Here is a 25,542-nt window from a genome sequence, read left to right on the forward strand (position 1 = left end):
TTTGTTTTAACACAATAAATACAAAATTTATTAATTAATTTTTTTATTTTTTAATAATTTTTATAAAATATCGCATCAAATATTATTTTAATTTAAATTCAAATTAAATTATTTTCAATCAAACCCAAATAAACATCTCCTATTCCAAAACAAAAGTCTCTACAATGCCATGGTACAAAACGGAAAGGCAAAGGTACAAGCTAGTAAAGCAATCCAATCAAGAATATTGGCAACTCCCCTTGTGATCGATCCTCGTCTCCAAAAAGGGATTCTTAAACTATCGCTAATTAATTAATTAATTAATTTGAAAAATTAATTATTACAATGTCGTGATGATCAGAGGATCTGTCTCCTCAATTTTGTAGTTTATTTTACACGAAATTTCCGGCGCCGGAGAATTTTCCGGCGAGGTGAGCTCGACGGCGCGCTCCACGAGGAGCCGCCAATCGGTTCGGCTCAGAAACACCATCATAAGCAGCGCGCACGACGCCTGAGCCGCGAGCAAGCCGAGCCACAACCCGGGGAAGCCGAGCCCCATAACAAACCCCATCAGAAACGCCACCGGCAGGCCGACTAAATAAAACGAGCCGAGGTTAATATTCGCGCCGATCGTCGGCCGCGCGCTGCCACGTAGGACGCCGCAGCCCGCGGTCTGCGGGCAGTTCCCGAGCTCGCAAAGTCCGGCGAGCGGCAGCGCCGCCGTAGTCAGGCGGAGGACATCCGCATCAGCCGTGAACAGCCTCCCCCAGCGGTGGCGCACCGCCGTCGTGAACACCATCGCCCCCACCCCCATCGCCGCCGCGCAAACCAGCGACACGATCATCGAAACCCGCGCACGCGCCGGCCTCCCGGCGCCGAGCGCGTTGCTCACACGCGTCGACACCCCCAAGCTCAACGCCGACGGGAAAACGTACACCAACGACGTCGTTTGGATCAAAATCCCCATTGAAGCAATCGTAGCTTTAGGGTTCGCCAAAAGGCCGCAGAGCATAATCATAAGTTCGTACCACCACCACTCCAGGCAAACGGAGATACACGTCGGCACCGCCATTGACAGCAGCGAGGTCCACCCCTTCAAACAATCCAGTCCCGGGACCACCCAGGACTCCCTGTAAACTCCGGAGAAATAAACATACAAACAGAGCAGAACCACCAGATTCAAGTCGGTGATCGCCATCGCCGCCGCGACTCCGGCGACTCCCCACCGGAAATACGTCACGAGCGCGAAGTTGATCGGCACGTGCAGCGCGACGGAGAGGAGCGAACAGTAGGTTAACGGCAGCGTAATTCCCTGCGTCCGGAGGTAAATTCTGATCGGGTGTAGGACGGCGAGGAAGAACAAATCCGGCACGGCGAACACGATGAATGTCTGCGCCACCGCCGCAATTTCGCCGTCCTGGTTGCACCACCGGAGAATCGTCTTCATGTTGAGCCACGTGACTGAAATGGGGAGGCACGTGACGAGGAGGAGCACCACCGTCCGTTGTAGGGTTAGCCCTAAGAGCTTCATTTGTTTCGCGCCGTAGGCTTGCCCGCAAATCGGCTCCATGCCCATCGCAAGGCCGGAAATCACCGAATACCCGGTGATGTTCGCAACTCCAATGGAGAGGGACCCGCCGGCGAGCTCGAGCTCGCCGAGGTACCCGAGGAAGAGCATTGAGATCATCGCCCGGGAGTAGAGTATTAGCCCCGTCATCGCCGTGGGGCATGAAATTTTCCCGATTTCTTTGATTTCTTCAATGGCCTATAAAAATCAAGAAAAAAAAAAAATCAAGACCCTTTATTTCTTCGATGGCTTATAAGAATTAAGAAAGTTAAAAACTACTGTTTAATTTGTTACTATGCAGTGCTGATTATTTTCTTACAAAATATTGTATTCAAATTACTGTTTGAATCAATTTAAGGACAATGCGTGGAAGTATGTTACCTCGGAGACATTCGGCCACCTACGAAGGGCGTGATCGTCGACGATTTCCGAGGAATGTTCCATTGATATTTTAGGGTTTAAGAAGCCATGGGAGGGCTTAGGGTTGCACATAGCTAACCTTATGGATTGTGAAGATGATGGAACAAGAAAATGTTGGCTAAGTTAATAAGGAGATCAAGAAAATGATTTTCTTTTTTTTTTTTTTTAAAGAAAAAAAATAAAATAAAAGGAAAATGGGATAATGAGAAAAAGGGTGTCTTGTTTTTGGGGTGTTTGAAGTTATAGCATACATAGAGATTGTCCATATTTATACACACAAGATTGTGGGCCCTACGATTCCACGTGTCAAACATTTAGGAATTAAAAAATTAGTTCTTCATTCCCTTTTGTGCCTTAATAATTCTTTACTATAATCTTGGGAAAAATATTTAAATGTGTCTACAACATTTGTCTTAGCTATAATGATTTAGGAATTGGGGCTGTCTTACAAATGATAGACGTGTGGAGACCATGAAAGGGGTTTCTTTTTATTTTCAAAATTATTTAATAAATTTACGTAACAAATTAATTAAATAATTTATTTAATATATTTAGTTTAAGATATATGGTAGGGTTCTTGAAAATGTGATTGGTTGAGTTGGCATTATTATATTTGAACCGACCAAAATGGCGGTTTATTTTAAGTCCAAGAATTTTGGTTTAGGTGATAATCAACCATCTGCCCTTTATATTGTGGTGGGACTGTCCTGAAATATTTGATTTTTGGTTGAATATATATATAATATATTTATATATTTTCAAAACTATTTTTTACATTTTTCATCAACTAAAAATACATTTTTTTTACAAATAATAGGTATAGAATAAAATATGTTATCATTTTATAAAATACTTTTATTGTTATTAGCATATTAATGTAAAATTTTAATCATAAACATACTTTTTATTTTTGCATATTTTGTCGCTTGCTAGTGTATGGAAGAATTATTAACTAAAAAAATACCACATGTTTTGGTGAGAACTTTTGTTTTAATTTTAAAATCATCACCGTTCAATTGTTACCCATAAAAATTAATTTTTTAAATAAATTTTTTTATCAAAATATTATTTAAACCAAAATTCAAATAGTAAAAAAACACAACTCAAATCAAAATCAAACAAATCCCAAATGGGACAATCTTTAGAAACTCATCACTATTCACTTTACATAATTTACATACATAAACTTTAGATAAAACATGACAATCAACTACTTTCTCAGTTCGCAAAAATTAGCTCATTTTAAGTTAGTTCGGAGATTAAGAAAAGTAAATTCGTATTTTACTAAAACATAAAAAAGTGAAATGATAGTTAGAAGTATTTCTAGAAATTTAATTAGTAATTTAAAATATAAAAAGAATGTAATAAATTTATTGTGTTTGTTGTAAATAAATATTGAATAAATGATAATAATCAAATATTGATTTTTTTCCCCTAATATAGTAATGGGTAAACTTAACATACAGACATAAAAATAAAAATAAATTTAGCTACGGAGGGAAATATTATATTTTACCTAACAAAATTTAATTTCAAAGCAAAAGTAAATAAAAGTATAATGCACATAGCTTCTTGCCACAAAAAGTAGATAAGAAAAGAAAGAATAATATTAGTATTTATTATTTGAGTGGTGAGTGGGAAGGGGTGAATGGGATTGAGCATATTGTATGTATCTATCTATCTACATCTACATAATATATATATATATATATATACATACATCCTCCACCTACAAACAAAAACCATGCATTAGAAAAAGAAAAGAATAGAATATATACATATATATATATATATAGAGAGAGAGAGAGAGAGATAATACATACACATAGACATATGGGAAGATTGGAAATGTTGGCATGTCCTGAAGCAACAACAACAACAACACACACAATACATACATACAAACATATATATATATATAGTGAGAGAGAGAGAAGGAGAGAGAGAGAGAGAGAGGCTCACAGTTCCATGTGATGCATTACAGTCCCCAGCAAGAGTTTGTGCCTGTCTGAAAACTGGTTTTTAACACCCAAACATGCCCTTGGCTGCTTCCCCAATTTTAGAGGTACATGTTCCCCCAATATCATCACTTTCAGGCCCCCGTCTCAACCCTTTTCACTCTACAACTAACACACCTTTCTCTATTTACTTTGGAAATTTCATTTCAGATTCTTTATTATGCAATCATATACAAATATACTATTTTCTCCTACAAAACACATCATATCCAAACTACTACTTAAACCAAAATACTACCTTCGTTCATAAGAAGAGTATTGTAAATCTTTGAATATTAATTAAGAAAAAATAACAAAAATACCTCTATTAGTCTCTTATAATATACTAAATGATATTTTTATCATTTAGTACAATGGTACAAAAGGCTAATGGCAACCTTCTATGGAACGGAGATAGTATCAAATTTTGATTTTAGTTTATTTATTGTAACTTTCACAATAAGAATAAATTATTTTCTATCACAGAACATCATTAGTTTCTTTATACTATACAATCATTACAATCCTCTCTAGAAAATATTATTTTCTTTTACAAAACAAATCACTAGTCAAACACAAACAAAAACAAAAAATAAAACATTTGATGCCAATTTCTTTACTATACAATCATTACGATACTCTGGTAAAAATATATTTTTTTCTCTTACAAAACATCGTCTACAAACCACTATTCAAACCAATACCAACAAATTTGGTTCTAGATTCTTTACTGTGCAATATAAAAATATATTGTTTGCTCTTACAAAATATTTCCAAACCAATATTCAAACTACAACCCAAAAAATTAGTTTCAATTTTTATACTATGCAATTCTAGCCATTTTTTTAAAAAGCAAAATGCACAATTTACTATCACCAAATATCATATTCAAATCACTATTTAATCAACTCAATATTCGAGGAGAATTCAAATGTCATGCATGCTACAAAGTACATCCAGAAAATTTAGCATAAATTGATCGGTACTATTTTATCAGCCGGCGCTAGTAAATAATAATGACTTACTTGATGATGACGACGGATGCACCGTAAAAACAGAGCTGTGGGGTTTAAAGGCGGCAAAATCTTGCGGTGCTATGAAAAGAAAATTTTGTCCTGGAACAACAGATAGATAGATAAAATACATAAATATGTGCACAGATGATAAAAATCACACATATGGTAGAAGGGACCACAGGGTTAAATTTGAGGGGGTGGGGTGGGGTGGGGGGCAGAATGTGGATGTAAGAAATACCAGCAGATGGAAAGAAAAGAAACAATGCGATGAAAGATACGGTTAATTCGAGCTACGTGCAGAATCTGGAGCCATTTAATTTTGTATCCCTTACCTACAGCAAAGGATGTGAGTGCCTCAAAGTGGGGGCCTTCATCCCCACCCCACCCCACCCTGTGTGCCTGCCTCTGCCTCTCTGACCTGTAAAATTTTGGCAAGAAACAGAACAGAATCCACACCTTTATATAATCATCTTCCCAAGCAACAACAAGCACTGACTTCAATTTCTGTTCATACATTTATATATATACATATATATGAGTGTATTTATATTATATATTTGTGTGTTCATTTACCTAAGCAACAGTCTGAGAACAAGCATACAAAGGAAGAATTAATACTTTAATGTCTGTAGCAATGGAAGAAGATAATTACCATCTTGAAAAATCACATCACAGTGTCAGGCAAATTTTCAGCGCAATAAGTTGCCAGCTGAGAGAGCGCTTTCGGCTTCGCCCTCCATTGCCCTGCTGCAAAAAAAAGCATGGAATTTTAAAAAATGGGGGGATCGAGAATTAACTGCATAGAGTAAAAAAAAAAATTAACTTGTTAGAATGTGTATGGAAGTAAATAAACCACAGTAATTCCTTTTGGTGTAGTGTGAGTAAAATAAATCAAGGCAGATTGAATGATTAGTGGGGTTCACCACCATATGGCTGAGGACATCTGATTTCCTGTGTCGAAAATGGACAAGATAATTTTCTAACAGAATGATGCATGTCTGCTAAGTCGATTAAAAAAATTGATTTCCACCGACTAATATATTCTTCAACAGTGAGTTACGAGAAGTATCGCTATGTGCAGTGTATCGATATGCATCAGCTTTAAACAAAGTAAAGAATAATAGAAAATTTTCTTCCTATTCAGTAGCAATCACTCATGGAACAGGATTAGCATTTAATGACTCACGCCATTTCCGGATATAATTGATAGTTCACAACAAACATAAGAATCTATTCCAAGGTTCGGATGCAAATAAAAAGAAAAGGATAAGGCAGCACTTAGTAAAAATCTAATAATGCTGACAGAAAGACAGCAGGTTAAAGAGTATGGAAACATGTCATTGTGATAAGGTTATATGAGCAGCAAACACATAGAAATGTTACTTTGCAATTTGCAGGAGATTCCATGGCATAATAGTTACACCACTAATGGGGAACCAAAATTCCCAAATTTTCTTTCAGGAATAAATCCCAGCATCTAGCTGCTTATCATGAATCCATGATAGTTAAAAGTTGCTACAAGAAAGATGTTAGAATCAGCTCAAGCTAACCTAATTTCTGTTTCATTATACGAATCACCTCTAAATGATGTTTACAAAAATACTCTATCCCACTTATTTGGTACTAGTTTAGTATGGGAAGAGTTTTACTACAACGTGGTTTGTCTAGAAGGTTCTTTGTATTCAAGGATAGATGGATTTAAGGACTATCGGAAATAGAACTAGCTAATTTTGAGGGAAATAATATCTTGACAGCAGAAGTGATACAATCAGAAGACCTTTTAGAAATAGTGAAACTTTGCCGATGAGTTTTGAATTTTTTTATGTACAAAATTGGTAAAACAAGCATGGCACTAGTTTCGTCACTCCTAAATTCATCCTTCCAACACTTTACATAACAATGTAACAGCATAAATGAAATAATCAATAGAATTCTATCCAACGAGCAAAATTATTTATATGATGACTCTTTTGTTCGATTTAACAGAGAGGTGTTTTAAATGTGTCGATTTTCAGAGCATATGATACTTTTGTACTAACCATTGTTCTTGTTCTAGACTGCAGGTTATCCATCCCTTGCAAACTTCTTCCCACGGTACAACAAAAGTTTACCACTCAGAAAAATTCACACAGGACACCAAGAATAACTGTGAGAAGTTCCTAATTCAGGACACCAAGAATAACTTACATACATCATTTTCCATAGGATTTTTTTGGTTATATACCATACTTAGTGCATTTTCAACTATGAACCTACACCTCCAAAGGCAGAACAGGATTCTGAGAATGCAATTCAACTTAAAACAAATTTCTTGATTTTCTTTTCTTTTTTCGACTCTGCACTGCAGGTACCTCAACAATGATCATGAGTTTTTCAAAACATAGTTAATTGGGCCTGTAAGTCCAGCAGCAAATGCTTGTGATATGACAACGCCAAATAGTTGGTTCCATGGTCCAGCTCCAAACAACACAGCTGCATTCAAAAGAAAAGGAAGTGAGTTTCTAAAACCTAAAGTATCCAGCATAACTTTTTGATAGAACCTCCTGTAATAAAAGTTAAAACTTACATTTAGCTTAAAATTGAGTACTAACAAGACAGTTCAGAGTAAAGGAATTAGTAGACATTTGGTTCCCAATAAGAAATTAGAATTGGAATAGAAATGATTCCTAAATTCAAAATCCTTCAGCTTGGAGGGTTTGTAATATACTAAACAGAAGGCACGAAGTCATTAAATCTTCTAATTCCAAATTCCCATATCTTTATAGCAAATATAGATTATACCTGAGCCATCCTGCTTGGCATATTCTGAGCCTTCATGGACAGACCTGCATGATTGGCTTCATTATTTGGATTATTATATACACATCGAAAATTTCTATTATGTTCAAAAGAAAAGTTTATAGACATGTAATCCATACAATTCAAAGCACATACACAACTTAGGGTGTGTTCGTTTAACAAACTTTATCAAATTTCTACTATTCATAAAAAAAAAAAAAAAAAAATTCCTCCAAAAATACCAAATCAAATACCTATTGTTCACTTTTTATATTATACTAAAAATTAAGTTTACATTCAAAACATCACATCAATACCTATTTATATCACATCATACAACTATTCAAATTCAAAATTTTTACTATTCAAATCCCAAATCAAAATTTAATCCCCCAAACAAACACACCCTAAAGAGACTGGGTAATTCATAGAAGTCAGGTTACTGAGACATTTAAGCACCCATTCACCCTGAAAAGTCTAATATGATTCAAAGTCATTGTGCTATGAAACTATTATATGAAGCGTTAGGAATTTCAAGTCTAGTTACACTATATAACACCATCCGCCTCCTACAATATATGCATGCACATGTATATATATAGTTCTATTTATATTTCTAAGGCCAATGTTACAAAATCCGCTTCTGCTAACAGAGAATTTAAATATATGTTCCCAAGATCCAACTAAAGTCCTACGATGCAAAGATCATTTCGAGCAAAAAGGAAGTGCAGAACATACTATTTTTAGCTGCATCAAGAAACAAGAACTCCATACATAATAACACCACCACAACACATATGTACTTACAATGGCACCTAGTATTAAACTGTGCCATGAAAATCTATATCCCTTTTTCCTAACCAAACAAGGATCCATTAAAATAGGTAATCTCCAATATCAATGAAGAACAGGACAATATAATTTCATTCATCAGCAATAACACAAGGTAACTGCTAATTTCAACATGTTTCAGTTATTTATTCACTCTATTTGTGGTAATCTTCAAGAGTCTTCGACGTTCCTGAGAGGGAAGTGAGAGAGACAAGGCCACTAACATATCTATATATTCTTGGATGTCACATGTAACTTAGCTCAAAATAGAATTAGCTCAATTCTGATCTGCAGACGCACGAATGCATAATTAATATGTAGGAGATGATCAATTTACTTAATATGGCAGAGGGCTTAGACAGTTCCAAGGAAGCTACCTAGTGTTCTTCCTGCCTACCATTTTCATCATCTTCGCCAATGAAGAACCAAGCTGTATGCATGTATGTATTTAACCACCAATTTCCTAAATTTTCTTAATTCTTTAATAAGATCATTTTTAGCCTCAAAATGGAAGAAATTATGTTCCCAAATCAGTCAACCTGAAACCCTAAGCAAATACCCTAATGGATCCTTTCACTAGATACATACAATATTTTCGAAAACACAAAGTTGTCTTGCCCAAATTTTGAGGGGATTCAATATTTTTTAAACACAAGGAGCCATGCAGTTTCTCACAGGGATAGACTTTCCAAACCAGTTAAGTTATATATAATTTTGCCATATATATATATATATATATATACACACGTGTGTGTGTGTGAGAGTATGTATGTGCATACTGCCATTCCTTTATCATGGCAGTGATTTCCCTTCCAAAATCTCTTACATTTCTGCTGATTTGTTCTCCACCTCCTTCGAGAATTGGTTCATCGACCTAGAAGCTCTGCGACAAAGGCTCTGGATCGACAAATCTGCTTCGAACACCAAGAAAATGGTGTGGTTATCATAAAATAATAACAACTCCCTGTCAACCAAGTAAATATTGGAACACCAAAGAAATAAAGAAGACAAAGTATTTGGGAGTCCAGTTCAGTTCTAAACCAACCTACATATGGGGGATCCAATCCATGAGATACTTTGAATATAGTACAAAACAACCTTAAACTCACTTGACCTATATAACTAACGCGAGTGTATACAACAAGCGTAGAGTATGCAGGCAGCCAACAGACTCGTTGTCATCTCCTATTGGATCTCTGAAATTTCCTTCATCAGGGAGTCGGATGAGAGCTTCAACAATAATTTCTATCTCTAGAATAATCTCTTCAAATGTGCTCTCTCACTGCACAGAACGGAGATTGTCCCATGCTGTATACAACAGCCTAGTTTGAGCATAAATCAAGGAACAATTAATTCCCTTCACATTTAAATGGAACGGGGCGGTTCTCAACAAAAATAAAATGGAGAAGACAAAACAAATATACAAGCTGTGCAGGTCTGACTGAGTTTGTCTGAAAGTAATTTGTCCATATGACAAAAGTGAAAATAAGGAGATATTTCCATTAATATGCTCCAATCACAATTGGTGTACGATTTGATGATTATTACAGGGATAAAGAATTTCAGCGATATAACAGCGCAAGTGGTTTCACAATACCAGGAATTCTACCGAGAGAAAGCCAGGATCGATGTTTTCCCGCTGATGTCTATAGCTTTTTCGAGCGGCCATTGATGTGGATCTCCGGGTTCGGACCATCGAATTCGATTCCGATCTCAGAACTTCGCTCTCCGGCGAGTGTGGAGGATCAACACGCGTACGGTCGGATAAAGATGTGCCGTGGACGGCGACACTACGGACATGGACACGGCGGTTGAGGAGATGAGGACGGCCATGAAGGAGGTACTGGGGAATACCGAAGATCTCCAATGGAGGAGCGCCGGAGGCTCCCAGCTCCACCAAGCCGTGAAGCTCCCGCCGCAGCCTCCGCCGGCGCGATTTTAAGCTGCGCCCGAGAAAAGAGGGAAGTCGAGTAAGGTTCTCGAGGGGGAACCAGGCCGGTTTGCTGTGGGCATTTCCGTCATTTCGCCACCGTAAAAAATTTCAAAACATAGATGTGGGAGGAACCCCTCAGTCGTGTAGTGTAAATGAGTTCCCCTCAGTCGTGTAGTGTAAATGAATGCTCATTTTATCGGACATAATTTATAACAAAAATAGGTAAAAATAAAAAGAATAAAAAAATTATAATAAAATTAAAAGAAAATAGTAAATTTAAAATAAAAACTGCAATAAATTTAAATGAAAAAAAAAAGTAAAAATAAATTTAAATAACAAAGAGAGTAATAAATAATAAAATTTTAAACAAAATATTTTAAAATAACATACCTAATAAATTTGTTATAATTATATCAACTATTCAAAATTTTAAACATTGATTTGTAAAATAATAATTAAATATTAATTTGTTAATCGGTTAAAATTAATTATGAGATTTATTGCTTTAAAAAAATAAGAATAAATTTGGTAGATAATATTTTAATTATATATTTATATTGGACCAAAATTATTATTCTTTTTAAATCTATTTAGCATTTTAGCCATATATATTCAGGGGATGGTTAAAAATGCTGAAGTGTATGTTTGGTTCTAAATTTTAAAGAGAATTGTACTTCTATACTTATTTTTGTTTTGAGGTATTTTGGGTTGTCATCGTAAAAATATCTAGTTAAAAATTATTATATTTTTGTATATTTTTACTATATAAAAATAAAAAAACTATTATTTATTATTATTAAAATTCGTATTCGGTCAAATAAGCACGTATGAGTAAGGAATAAATGTTTTTAATTTTGATTTTCAAACCAAACAAAGGCCCTATATGTTTATAAAGATACAGAAGCAGAACAACACTGAGTGGAAGTTCCTTTCCACAGAAGACGGCTCCACATGTTTCCGGCGGCGACACGGCCATTAGCCTCCGTCAACTGCAAATTTCCCGATGAAGCACCGGAGTATTTCCCGATCAAATTAACCGATGTTTTCAATTGGCTTGTTGCTCGCCTCTGCTCCGACTTCGGATCGTCTGTAATTTTAATCCTACTGTACTCCGCTGGTACTTTCTTCGCCATCACTGCGCCTGCATGGATGCTGCTGCGGAACTCGAAAAGGAGGAGGAAAGTCGACGAATCATTTTCTCCTACAGAAGTTTTCGAGGCGGAGGTCAACGGAGAGTCGCCGGAGGAGCGGATTGGTGCTCCTATCGCCGATGACGGTAAAATTTTACTTCCGATTTTCAATTTTGTATAGGTGAAGTGGTAGGGTTATTGATTGGGGAAATTGTTTCTGTGGAGATTGATATGCTCTGTGAAATCAGTGAATTTCGCGAATCTGCGGTTAACTAATGAATTTTCGGATATTTTGGAATTTTGTAAGTTTGGAATAAAAGATAAAAAATTATTTATTTGATTTGATATTTTAGTGAGAAAAAATTGTGTTTGATATGATAGTTTTTAAAAAAATAAATAGTACCAAATAAGGTTTCAGTGTTAATGTGGATTTGATAGGTTTTGAGTATAAATCGACTGTAGGAAAATGCATTCAGGGGGTGTGGATGTTTGGGAATTGGATTTTAAATACGTTATTTATTTTAATTTTTTTTCCTAAGAACATTAAATCAAACGTTTATTTTTACTTTTTATATTATATTAAAAATTAATTTTACATTCAAAAAATTGCAGTAGAAAAGATTAAAATAATTGTGGTTTAGATTTTCTCTATTATCTAAATTAGGTCGTAATTATTTGGTTATATCCGACGATTAAGTTATTATTTTAATCAATAGAATGACTATTTATAATCTCTTGATTTTGAATTCTTTGTAGAATGTAACATGGTATCTTCACTAAAGTTCTAAAAATTTTGATACCAGCATGCAAATTTATTTTAATTAATTTTTTTTTTAGCTTTCAATAAAAATTTATATTCGGTCTTTACGATTTCATTTGAGACTATATTGAGAGTTTAATTTCCGACTCTAATTCCGTTACGAGTAAGTTGGGTCTTCAACTCTCTAACTCTGATATCCACCAATTTTTGTTTGTATTTCTAACTTTGTTAGGAACAAGTCTCGTTTTCGATTTTGACTCCGTATTTTTTTATTCTAACTCAATTGACAGAGTTGTTTCTACTAACTCAATTTTGGCCATATCATCTCCGATTTTTTTTTTACAAATTCAAATTGGTTCGTCGTCATTACTTAAGTTTGAGAGAGAGTTAGAGATATTTTAAATATTTAATTTAAATTAAATTTCTATTATTTAGATTAGTTGGATATTATTTATAGGTTCCCTTGATTTCATTATCAATAATATGCAAAATGTAACATATACCCATTCATTTATCATGCTAGAAGTCTCTCTATCATTGCTATTGCATCAGTTTTGAGGCATCCTCTGTTAACAATTGATCCACCAATTTTGCCTTTGCCTAATTGCTGCAATTTATTCAGGAACCATGGATAAAGCTTTCCAAGAATACGAAATCGCAGTCGATAACGATGCTAGTTACGCAGAGGAAATTCAGATTCATGAAGCATTGTTGGCTTCTTCATCTCACAACAAGGAGCAAAAAACATTCGGAAAAGGACTCGAAGACTCGTCACAGCAAAGCTTCTGCGAAATCTGTTTGGACAACAAAGAAAACTGGCAAATGTACGCTAGCGACGAATGCTCCCACTCCTTCTGCTACGGCTGCACGAGCCGCCACATCGCGGCGAAGATCGAAGAAAATTCGAAAACAATACCTTGCCCCGCATTTCACTGCAAGGCGTCGTTAAACTCCGCCGATTGCCGGCTAATGATTCCCGACGACATCCTCGTCCAATGGGACGAGCATCTATGCATGTCCCTGATCCCGGAATCTCAGAAACTATACTGCCCCTTCATCGACTGCTCGACCATGCTGGTTGTTGAAATATTTTAGATTTAGATCAATTTAATTTGAGATTTGGTAGTTTCAGATTATGATTCGGTCTTATCCATAGGTAAACGACGGCGGCGGAGAAATCGTGAGGGAGATCAAATGTCCCGTCTGCAAGAGACGATTCTGCGGAGAATGCTGCGTCCCGTGGCATCCCGAGTTCACGTGCAAGGAGGTGCGGAAAGCGCAGTCGAAAAGGGGCGGCGGACGGGACGGGGAGAGGATAGTGAGAAAGCTGGCGAGGAAGAAGAAGTGGCAGAGATGTCCTAAGTGTAAGATGTATGTGGAGAAGGGCGAGGGGTGTGTTCATATAACTTGCAGGTGCAGATATGAGTTTTGTTACAGGTGTGGATCCAAATGGAATGATTCTCATGGCAATTGCAGACCTAAGGTATGAGGAGGTAAGGATTTGCATAACCTTAATTCTTGGATTGTTCAATATTGTGTGTGTTTGTTTATTATATAATTCAAGAATTGTTGTCCAAACATGCCCTTAGTTAGCGTTAGCGTCAGGGCATGTCATTGGTTAAGTTCTAATTTGACTAAATCAATATACAGCACTAACATATATTTACAGATATTTCAGCATATTTATATATAAATATATTAGTCACTTATATAACACATGTTGATCCGGTCAAATCAGCACAAAATTTAACATTGAATAGAGTTGTTATAAAGGGTTTGTTCAATTAGTATTTTTAGTCGACAATACTTTATAAGTATTATTAAAAATATATATAATATATACACATTAACATAATATATAATATATATTTTATTCAGTTATAAAAAAAGTCAACAATTAAACACATAATATTATTTTTAATATTATAAATATAATTTTTCATATTAACATAGAAAAAATACTTATATCTAAAAATACAAGCTGAACAAACTCAATATTTACATTTTATGTTTATCTATGTTTTAGGTTTTGAAAGTTTTTAGTAAACATAAAAACACATGTACGTGTGGAACTTAATTTACAAGTTATTAAGTTCGGCCAAAAAATTGTTCTAATGACTATGGTTTTTATGTTATAAAAAATAAAATAAGATAAAATAACAACTATGTAGAAAAATTTATTATTTTATATTTCAAATAATGAATTCTATTATTCATTTCAAATACAATTTTCAATAAAAATAATCATTATTTTTTACATTAGAACTTAAATTTTCAAATGAAAATGTTAAATTCTAAATTGTTTTTGGCATAAAGAATGACAAATGGAATAGTGTAGCTTTTTATATGTTGGTCTTTTAATTTGTTGGTGGAAGGCCCATTCATAAAAGTAAAAAAAATATAAAAATATATAAAAAAAAAAAAAAAAGTGCCCATTATTAAACAATAATTTAACTATAAAAAAAAGTGCCCATTAATGAAAAAGTATCAAACTCCAAAGCCTAGATTAACTAACAAAAAATTAATAAATAAATAAATAAAATAATAATAATAATAGAAGTATCCCTGGGGATCAAAAGAAAAAATAGAAGTATTCGATGATAATAATAATAATAATAATAATAATAATAATAATAATATTTTTATCTACGTTGAAAATTTTAAATTTTTTATAAAATTAATCTATATTAACTATAAATAAATATATTTTTTTAATTGATTTGTATTATAAAAAATTTTATTATCTATATAATTATATTCATATTATATACTCTCTCCGTCTAATAAATATAGTTTTAATTGGATTGTATACTGCATTTAAGGAATATTAATATTATATTGGCAGTGGATAAAAAGTCTGATTAAATTACTTTTTTGCCCTTGCGAGTGTATTGTAATTTTATGGTGATATGATTATTTATGAAAATAAGACTATTGTTTTGGGACGAATAAAAATAATATTGCAACGGAGGAAGTATATTTTTTATTGAGATAAAAAAATTTTAAAATATTTAAATACGTATTAAAATTTTATTAAAATTATTTTAACACTATCCATACTAATAGTTATATAAAAAATAATAAAATAATATTATAATTTATTTTTATTAACTAATTAAACATCATTTACTATGTCAGTAATATTTCATAATTAAAAATTCAAATTCGAACTCTACAAACAAACACACTATTTTGTAGCTCAATCACAAATCAACAATATTTAATAAGCATAATTTTTTATAAAAATATATTATTTTTCTTTATAAAATAATACATCAAAATTATATTTAAATTAAAATTTAAACTAAAAATTCAATTTCGAATCAAAAATAAAAATAAAAACTGACCCTAAATTCCAGCTGTCTTAGTAGGGGTACAAAACATGCAACAGCTTTTTTAGACTTGCGACTGTTGTGTTTAATTAATTACCAAATTTATTTTCATTTTTATTACATACTTATAGTAAGTGTGGTATTACAGCATAATTGCTACTGCACAACGCCTACCCTATTCGCATTTTTATTTTATTTTATTTTTTTTCATGTTCAGTGCATTAAATAATCAGTTCAGACATATTCCATTTTAATTCCACGTAATAATTATAATATCAATAATTCTCTCACTCCGTCCCATAACAAAGTATCCATTTTTTCATTTTAATCCGTCTCATAACAAAGTATTAATTTCTCTTTTTAGTAACTTTACTTTCTACGTAACATTACAAATACCCTTACAACTTACAATATATTACACAAATGTCATTGCCTTTATATCACACATACTAATAAGGTTATTTTAGTCATTTATACTTTATTCCTACTATATTTCAATATAATATTTATATTTCTAAAACTACGTGTAAAAAGCAAATAGATATTTAATTTCGGGACGAAGGGAGTAATAATAATAATAATAATACTCCCTCCGTACAACGAGAAATAGAGCTTTTTGTTAGGGACACGGTATTTTATAGAGTATAAGTTATCAAATTATTAATGATAAATTAATATAATATTTTATATTTTTTATATGGGTAGTGTTATTAGTATTTTAAATATTTTTAGAATTATATATGCAAGCAATATGATATCATTTTGTAGACAATAAAATTTTATATAATACAAATTAATAAAAAAAATATATATTTATTTATTTATTATTACTATAAATTAGATTTATAAAAATGAGGAGTTTTAAAAGTAGATAAAAATATTTGTTAATTGAAGAAAAAAATAGAAATAAATGAATTTTGAGTGTAACATACGTGTAAGATATTAAAGAAGTACAATTAAATTGTTTTATATTTGTTAATTATATTTAAAATTGATAAATTTACTAAAAATAAAAATAAATCATCTTTTGTATCACGTATAAAAAAAAATGGGGTCATCGGGAGTAATAATAATCCTGGGTTTATTAACCCAATAATTTTATTCTTTTTTTTTATAAAAAATGTACTCATTATTTGAATTTCTTAAAGAAATGTTATATTTTGTATATTTGAAAAAAAAAAAAAAAAAAAAAAGAAGAAGATAAAAATATTTCTAGTCTCCTACAATTGTGTTTACATTTTTGTCACTAAAAAATATTATTACGTCCGTCCCAGAAAATGAGTAACGTTTACTTTTTGTACATAAATTTTTTAAGATTAATATTATATTAATTTATAATAAAAATAACAAAAATATCCCTATTAGATTGTGTGATATAAAAGTAATGATATTTGTGTAATATATTGGAAGTTGTAAAAGTATCAATTACGTTAGGTATATAGTTCAATTACTAAATAAGAAAATAATATCCTTGTTTTGAGACGAATAAAAATAAAAAAATTGCATACTTCTTATGGGAGGAATGAAATATTATTTTTTAAGTAAAAAAACTATACTCCTTCATTCAAATGTATTATCATCAAAAAATATTTTCGTTTATTTTTAAGTAAAAAATCATTATATTTTTTACTTTTTTTTACTATAAAAGAAAAAAGTAACAATTATTATTCATTTTTATTAAAATTTGTATCTGATCGAATGAGCATACATTTTGTATGACATCGGGATTATTTTTTAATAAAAAGTAAAAAGTATATAAAAAGAAAAGTCAATCAAAATCTCATACTATAACACGTGCTAAACAGTTTTGAGCACAAAATTAGGAGATATAAAAATAATTTCGTAGATGAAAATAATATTTTTATATTATCGATCCTATTTTTTTATATATAATACTCCCTCTATTTCATAACAAAGTATATATTTACATTTTGTATCATTGTACTTAATGTTAAAAATATCTTTATATTTGTATAATTTTTTATACAAATGTCATTATATTAGTATTATAAGACACTAATAAAGAATATTTTTGTAATTTTTTTTAATTTGTAATACGTTTTGATATAATAATTAATATTTAAATATGAACACACAAAAAGTAAATGGATACTTAATTATGAGACGGAGGGAATATAAAATATTTAGTCATCCAAAAATACAAATAGAGAATACTCATTATTTACAAAGAAAGTAAACTATATATTTCTTCTGTCCCATTTTTAAATGATTCGTTTTGTTTGAATTCCGATATTTAATTAAATAATAATAATAAATTATAATATTATTTTTATTAATATTTTTATATAAATAATATTATTGGTAAATTTAATATATATGATTAAAATATATTTAAAATATGTATTAAAATATTTTACAATAAAATGGAGTACATGCAATGCAACGTGGATATTATTTTATAAAAAATAAAATTTTAAATAATATCAATAAATAAAAAATATTTATTTATTCATAATTAAAATGAATTAATTTTATTAAAAAAATAAAATTTTTAACATTTATTTAAAAAAACAAAAAATAATTGAAATGGAACAGAAACAATGTTAATGGCTCGGCTCGGCTGTACTATTTTGGAACTTGACTACTAGAGTGCATTCAAAACAAATCAAATAAAATTGTCCTTTAATTAGCTGTACACTTACTCACCTCCACATTTTTTTTATTATAATAATAATAATAATAATATCTTAATTATTTACTTATTTTATTGAACATAGTGAGAATTTAAAGAAAAAAAAAACTAAAATTAATTATTTATTTCGTCTGCCAAAATTAAGTTATTAATTTTTTTATTATTCATAAATTTATATAAATTATTTATAATAAATAAATTTATTAATTTTACTTTAACAAATACTAATAATCAATTTATCATTATTTTGTCTATTTAACCAACTATTTTTATAACAAACAAATAAAGAAAGTGAGCATATTTTTTATAATATTTTTTTATTATTTTTAAATAAATTTTCTATAATACTCTAACATTAATTTTTACCTATTTTATTTTAATATTAAAAATATTATTATTTTTTTAATTACGTGTTCAACCAAATATATACTCCCTCTGTTCCAATACAATAGTTCTGTTTATTATTTTTTTCAATTCCAAAACAATAGTCTTATTTTCATAAATAACTATATCACTATAAACTTATTCATACTTTTTCATTATTATTACACAATTGTCACTACTTTTTACACTAATACATTCACGAGGACAAAAAAGTCATTTACTCATACTTTTTACCCATTACCTATATAATATGAATATTTCTTAAATCTCGTGTCAAACCTAATTTAAACTATAGTTATGGACGGAGGATGTATAATTTTACCCTATAAAAAAAAGTATAAAAGGAACAAGTTCTATATCAAACATCTATATGAAAATTTTGGACAAGATTATAAAATATTTATTATTTTTTATATTATATAAAATTATATTATCTGCAGAATGATAAACATGCATATTTTAAAATTATTTTAATTATATATATATATGTTAAATTAAACTAATTATTAATTAAATAAATCTTATTCAACTCAATTTTCAACCAATAACCAAACACACCTTTAAATATAATTCATAATTAACAATATTTTTTTCACTATCATTAAATTACATTTCCTATAAGGTATCAAATTAAAATTTTAATATTTTCTACCTTTGGTAATTTATACATAAAATAATAATATTCATAATTATATATTTGTAATTTATATACATATTAATATTATTTTAGGAAAAAAAAATTAATTTTGGTCCTAATATAAAAAATTCATCAATTTTGGACCAAAATTGATTTTTCCTATTATTTTATTATTAATACATATATTTTGATAGCAGATATAAAAAGAATACATATAGATAGAGTGCTAATTTAGGGAAAAAATTATTTTTAGTCTAGATATAATCAAAATTCATCAATTTTGGTCCCAATATAATCAAAACTCATCATTTTTTATGTCAATATAACAAAAACTGATCATTTTTGCCCCAATATAATCAAACCTTATCTTTTTTTGGTCCCACCATCAACAAACCGACGGAAAATACTGACGTGAAAAAAAATCAAATATTATATTTATATTTGAAGAAATTGCACAATCTTGCAAGTTCACGTTAGCATTTTCTATCGGTTTGTTGACGGTGGGACAAAAAAAATAAAGTTTGATTATATTGAAACAAAAAATGATGAGTTTTGGTTATATTGAGACTAAAATTGATAAAAATAAAATAAAATTATATTGGTACCAAGAATGATGAGTTTTGGTTATATTGTGACAAAAAATGATTAATTTTAGTTATATTAAGGCCAAAATTGATAAATTTTAATTATATTTAAACCAAAAGTAATTTTTTCCCACTAATTTATTACAAAATCTTAAAAATATATTATTCATTCTATCTTCCGATAGATGATGTCACTTTCATATGTTCAAATACAATATATATACATTTTATTTTTTAGTGTGAACCATACTTACATACTAGTATTTAAATAAAATATTTGTTATGAGAAAATTAGAAAGATAACAGATAAAGAATACAAAGGTTTTACGTGGTCCGACGACGGTGTGTTAACTTACGTCCACGGGCAGGAACTGGAGAGATTTTATTATACTGATTCAGAGATTTACAATATGTCATCCGACTAAGAACCATAGTTGTCTATTTATAAGCACCCCAAAACACCCTAAACCCTAAGCCTATTTGTTATTAATTAGGATAAGCCAAAAGGAACCCTGCCAATTGAAACAACCCTTTCGCTTTGGTTTAGGGTCGGGTAGACCGCTAAATCCAAGTCACGTTTCAACAATATTTTAAAAATTTTACGTGAAAAATAAATATAAATTTTTAAGTGAATCGAAAAAATATTATTTTTTTTAATTTGTAAAATTTTGAAAATATGTAATATTTTTTTCTAAAAAAAAATTATCAATCACTTTTGATATAATATAAAAAATTATATACTCTTTTCTCCGAGTAAAAATATTATTTACTTTTTATATGCAAATTTTGCAGTATAAATATTTATAAGTACTACGTGATACAATAGAACAATAAATGTACAATTTTATACCTAAATGTACAATAATATTTGTGAAAATTATAATTACTAAAAAAATAATAATAATAAATTTGAGACTAATCAAAATAAAAAAATCAAAAAAATTAATTATATTTATATGCACCCGAATTATAAAAATTAACTCTTAAACATTTTTTAATTTATGTCATTCAATATTACATTGGAGCAGATTCGCTACTTATTGGGTCAAATAAATATATACAACAAAAATACATAATATATATTTCTATATAATACTCCCTCCGTCCACTTATAATATTTACATTTACTTTTGGCGCGGTATTTAATAAATAATAGTATTTTAATTATAGTGAGTAGTTAAAAGTAGTGTAATGATATTTTTGCCCTTACCTTTTTTTTTGTGTAAAAGTAATGATGTAATGTAAAGTAAGGGTATTTGTGAAAAAAAAAAATAGAGTATTTAATGATACGTTAACTTTGTAATTGAACGTCCCAAAATAGAAATATGTAAACATTATAAGTGGACCGAGGAAGTATAATATATACTATGTTATAAGTAAATATTTGTTGCGTTATAAATTTGCTATGTATATATATAGTATATGTTGTATATTTTTATTACATATACTGATTAGATCAAATTAATATGATACTGAATTTGATTCAATCTATAGTAATATTAATGTTACAATTACTTACATTAAATTTATAAAATTTTTGTATCTCGTATCATTAATTTACTCATATATTTTTTTCAAACTAATTATATTGTATATTATAATCAATAAAATTTTTTCTATCGTAATTTAAAATATCATTTTTTACTATTTTCGTATTTTTTATTTAAATTTTTTTTTTATCTTAGTAAAAATAATTGTACCATAATACTAAAATACTCTTAATTTTTAATATACTTCTATATACAATTGTTTAATAAATTAAATTAAAGACAAAAATATTAAAATTTATTACTTATATTTTATTAATTAATAAAATATTATTTCTTCGTCTTTTATCAAATGAACTCTCTGGTATTTTGTAATAGACTAAAAATATAATGAAGTACGATTATTTTATTGGTCAGTGAAAATGTGTATGAAATTTTATTTTTTTGATATTTGATTTTATTTATAAAATAATTATATGTATAATGATATATTTATAAATTTAAATAAAAATTAAGAATATTTTTGATATTAGTGTATGATTATATTTTTTAAAATAAAAAATACTTTCAAAATGAAACGGACAGAAATAATAAAAAAATTAATTTGAATTGAAACAAAATTGTAAGTAGGAAGGGAATATATATATATATATATGTATATATATATAACAAAGCAATAAAGGTAGAATATGGAATGGAGAGATCCCGACAAACAAACCCCAAAATTCTTCGAAAAAAACATAACTAATCAATGTTTGTTAGAGAGAGAAAGAGAGTAATATTATATGCTGTGTTTGTTTGGAAAATAAAAAAGAATCTGCCGAAATTTGTTGAAAATGGCTGCTCACTGGCTTTTCTTCTCCCCCATTCTCATTTTCCCTTTCCCTTTCTCTTTCAATTCTTCATTCCTAAAATAAATCCTACTGTTCGATTTCCTCTTTTCTCTCTCTCTCTCTCTCTCTATATATATATATTGTGTATGTATAGAAATGCCGCCATTGTTATACGAGCAAGGTGCCGCCGGCGGCGCTGCAATGGAAGTCCGGCGGCCGGCCGGAAAAATTATATCGGAATATGTGAAAGGACTATTTTGCCCTTGCCCTTGCCGAAGAGGTACTGTAACTGTACGCAGTACGCGCTGTCTGAATATTTTAATATAAAATAAAATAAATATTGTTATTTATGAAAAAAAAAAATGGAGGTAGTGAGTTTTATTGTATCTTCTTGCTGGTTGAAGGCAGACAGGATGGAGCCAGGCATTTTTATTTTCCTTTTTTATTTATTTATTTTTTTGGGTTTTTTTTAATTTATTGTCTATCCTTGGAAATGTAGTAGAAAAAGAATTGGAAAAGCTTCTGTCTATGGTTATATATATATATATATATTTAGTTATATTTATATTCTCTTGTCCTCATTTTTATTAATTGAAAAATGCCCTGATGTCGTGTTATCATTTTCATTTCCTTTTAATATTATCATCGGATTAAATTAAAAGTTTGGAAGCTTTGAATTTAATTTTTTTATAGTAGTAAAAAATTATACTCCCTCCCTCCGTTGGACGGGTTGTATTTGCTTTTTGCACGTAGATTTTTGAATATTAGTATTATATTAGATTGCGGTAAAAAAAATAAAAATACTCCTGTTAATATGGTGTAATATAAAAGTAATGACATTTGTGTAATATATTGTAAGTTGAAAGGATATTCATTATGTTAAGTAGGTAGTACAATTACTAAATTTGAAAATGATAACTTTGTTTTGAGACGAACGAAAATAGAAAATGATAATTTTTCAGTGGGACGGAGAGAGTATTTAACTTGATGTTTTATGTTTTTTTGTAAAAAAAAGAAATAAATTAATATTCTAAAATTTCCAAATGTGATTTTAAAAATTGAGCTTACATATAGGCTCTGTACGAGAAATTGTATTAAAAGTACAAAATATATTATTTTGAATTAAATAATTTGATTTTTTTGTAATAAATGTTTAAATTTGTTTTGAATTTTTTTTTTCTATGGTATAAAAAATTTTGTAAAAATATAAAATATTATTTTTTAGGATCTTAATTCCAAAAAATTGATTCACGAACATGCCCATATTGTCAATACTTTTTTTTTATTATTATTACATTAATATTTAATTTTGTATTAAAATACTATATAAAAAAATTATTTCAATTTAAAAATTTATTATTCAAAATTCAAATCCAAACAATACAAACTATATAAAAGTATAAATATATTTATACAATTTTAATACTTTAACTTTTACATATTTATATTGTAAAAAAAACTATACGAATATAATGTGATAAATTAAAAAAAATAGTAATAAATTAACTATTATTTATTAAAATAAAATAATAAAATTATAAATAAATAATGCATAAATTTCATTAACAATATTAAAGAATTAACATAATTATAGCAACAAACATATTAGTATATATTAAATGTAAAATAATCATTCTTTTCATAATAAAGTATCTATATTTTTTATTTTGATCTGTCTCATCGTAACAAAGTATTTATTTTTTATTTTTAGTAATTTTACTATCTATTTAATATTACAAATTACAATATATTACACAAATGCTTACTTTTTTTATCACACAATACTAAAAAAATTATTTTAATCATTTTTATTTTATTTCTACTATATTCTAATATAATATTAATATTTATAGATTTTTACTTTATTTCTACTATATTCTAATATAATATTAATATTTATAGATACAGTGAACTAAAATGTTGAGGAGTTGGGGAGTCGCTATCTCACACTAGTCTCTCTCTCTCTATATATATTTGTTTATATATATATGGGTATGAATGTTTTCTTAAAAGGGCGCCTACACGACTAACAGAATCTGTTATTATTTTTTTTTATAATATTTGTCTTCAATTTCTCCACATCATTTATTATTAAAAAAAAAAAAATGATATCGCCATTACGAGTTTCATTTATTAAATTTTTTGTGTTCAATATAATATAAATTAAAAATAAATTGTAAAAATATTTTAATTAATATTTTATAATACTAATGGAAAAGATATTTTTATAAAAAAATTATTCAAATATAAAGATATTTTTAATATTAAATACAATACCGCAAAAAGTAAATGCGACCATACGGACATATAAATATATATATATATTTTTTTTATAAAAAAATCTACATTTAAATTAATGTTCAAACAAAAAATAAAAATAGAAAATTACCAAACAAACAGATGTATAATGTAGAACATTAATTGATATTTTCCATATTGTGATGCATTCAATGGAACATTGGTTAAACAAAGAAATATAAACAACGACGGTTTTCCATAAATATTATAAACAACGACCGTTTTTTAAATGCAATAGTCTTGTTTATTACTCTCTCCGTCCCATGTAATATGGGTGTATTACTGTGGACACGAAAATTTAGGTAAAATATAATTAGTAAGTAATTAAGAAGTATATTAGTAAAAATAATTATAGATTAAAATTAAGATAAATAAATAGTTTAATTAAAATTAAGAAAATTATAAAATTTAAAATTTAAAATGCGATTAAAATGCATAATTATATTTCAAAAAATAGAAATGACAAGTTACGTGGGACGAACAAAAATATAAAATATGGATAAATTATGTGGACGGAGGGAGTATTTCTTTTTTCTAAAATAATAGTCTTATTTCCATAAATAACTATATCACCATAAAACTACCCATATTTTTTCATTTTTATTACACAATTGCCACTATTTTTTACACTAATACACTCACAATGGCAAAAATGTTTTTTACCCATATTTTTTACTAAATATCAATATTCCTTAAATTTCGTGTCCAATCCAATTAAGACTATAATTTTTTTTTACGGAGGGAGTAATATATTTATACAATAAAATAATTTATTTTAAAAAATCAACAATTTCCTATAAAATACATTCTCTTTGTCACGTAAAAATTAGGCTTATTTGGTTTGAATATAAATTTGAACGTAATGTACTCCTTTTGTACCAAAATAATTGAACTATTTTATTAATGAATTTGTATTTAAAGTA

General features: G+C 29.0%; 2 protein-coding genes and 1 long non-coding RNA gene across 14 annotated transcripts; 1 reads left to right on the plus strand and 2 right to left on the minus strand.

Annotated features, from left to right (window-relative positions):
* Positions 1-119: 119 nt before the first annotated feature.
* Positions 120-2,189, minus strand: LOC127248206 (protein DETOXIFICATION 48-like). Its single transcript, XM_051270417.1, has 2 exons — positions 1,928-2,189; positions 120-1,744 (listed from the first exon to the last, which is right to left on the minus strand). Exons 1-2 carry the CDS (start codon positions 2,036-2,038, stop codon positions 320-322), a joined length of 1,536 nt encoding a protein of 511 aa, XP_051126374.1. The 5' UTR covers positions 2,039-2,189; the 3' UTR covers positions 120-319.
* Positions 2,190-3,528: 1,339 nt separating this feature from the next.
* Positions 3,529-10,667, minus strand: LOC127248351 (uncharacterized). Of its 12 annotated transcripts, none has more exons than XR_007838072.1 (10): positions 10,186-10,667; positions 9,634-9,910; positions 9,415-9,499; positions 7,761-7,804; positions 7,331-7,451; positions 6,363-6,494; positions 5,632-5,726; positions 5,312-5,397; positions 3,790-5,078; positions 3,529-3,695 (listed from the first exon to the last, which is right to left on the minus strand). It is a non-coding gene; the product is annotated as an uncharacterized LOC127248351 (long non-coding RNA). The 12 variants fall into 12 exon arrangements; XR_007838063.1 differs by lacking the exon at positions 6,363-6,494 and having other exon boundaries at positions 3,790-3,827; positions 3,929-5,078; positions 10,186-10,666; XR_007838071.1 differs by lacking the exon at positions 6,363-6,494 and having other exon boundaries at positions 3,790-4,092; positions 4,989-5,078; positions 10,186-10,662.
* A 735-nt stretch (positions 10,668-11,402) lies between these two features.
* LOC127248303 (E3 ubiquitin-protein ligase RSL1-like) lies at positions 11,403-14,163 on the plus strand. Its single transcript, XM_051270578.1, has 3 exons — positions 11,403-11,797; positions 13,034-13,488; positions 13,568-14,163. Exons 1-3 carry the CDS (start codon positions 11,473-11,475, stop codon positions 13,898-13,900), a joined length of 1,113 nt encoding a protein of 370 aa, XP_051126535.1. The 5' UTR covers positions 11,403-11,472; the 3' UTR covers positions 13,901-14,163.
* The last annotated feature ends 11,379 nt before the right edge of the window (positions 14,164-25,542 follow it).

This window comes from Andrographis paniculata, unplaced genomic scaffold (genome assembly GCF_009805555.1).
Source record: "Andrographis paniculata isolate CXL003 unplaced genomic scaffold, ASM980555v1 Contig33END, whole genome shotgun sequence".
Lineage (NCBI taxonomy): Eukaryota > Viridiplantae > Streptophyta > Magnoliopsida > Lamiales > Acanthaceae > Andrographis > Andrographis paniculata.

Excerpts from the sequence above, each read along its gene's own strand:
- LOC127248206 (XM_051270417.1), bottom strand. The coding sequence starts at position 2,038 with ATGTGCAACCCTAAGCCCTCCCATGGCTTCTTAAACCCTAAAATATCA. Across the intron at positions 1,745-1,927 it reads GGTGGCCGAATGTCTCCGAG|GCCATTGAAGAAATCAAAGA; the intron begins GTAACATACTTC and ends TGATTTTTATAG.
- LOC127248303 (XM_051270578.1), top strand. The coding sequence starts at position 11,473 with ATGTTTCCGGCGGCGACACGGCCATTAGCCTCCGTCAACTGCAAATTT. Across the intron at positions 11,798-13,033 it reads TGCTCCTATCGCCGATGACG|GAACCATGGATAAAGCTTTC; the intron begins GTAAAATTTTAC and ends CAATTTATTCAG. Across the intron at positions 13,489-13,567 it reads TCGACTGCTCGACCATGCTG|GTAAACGACGGCGGCGGAGA; the intron begins GTTGTTGAAATA and ends TCTTATCCATAG.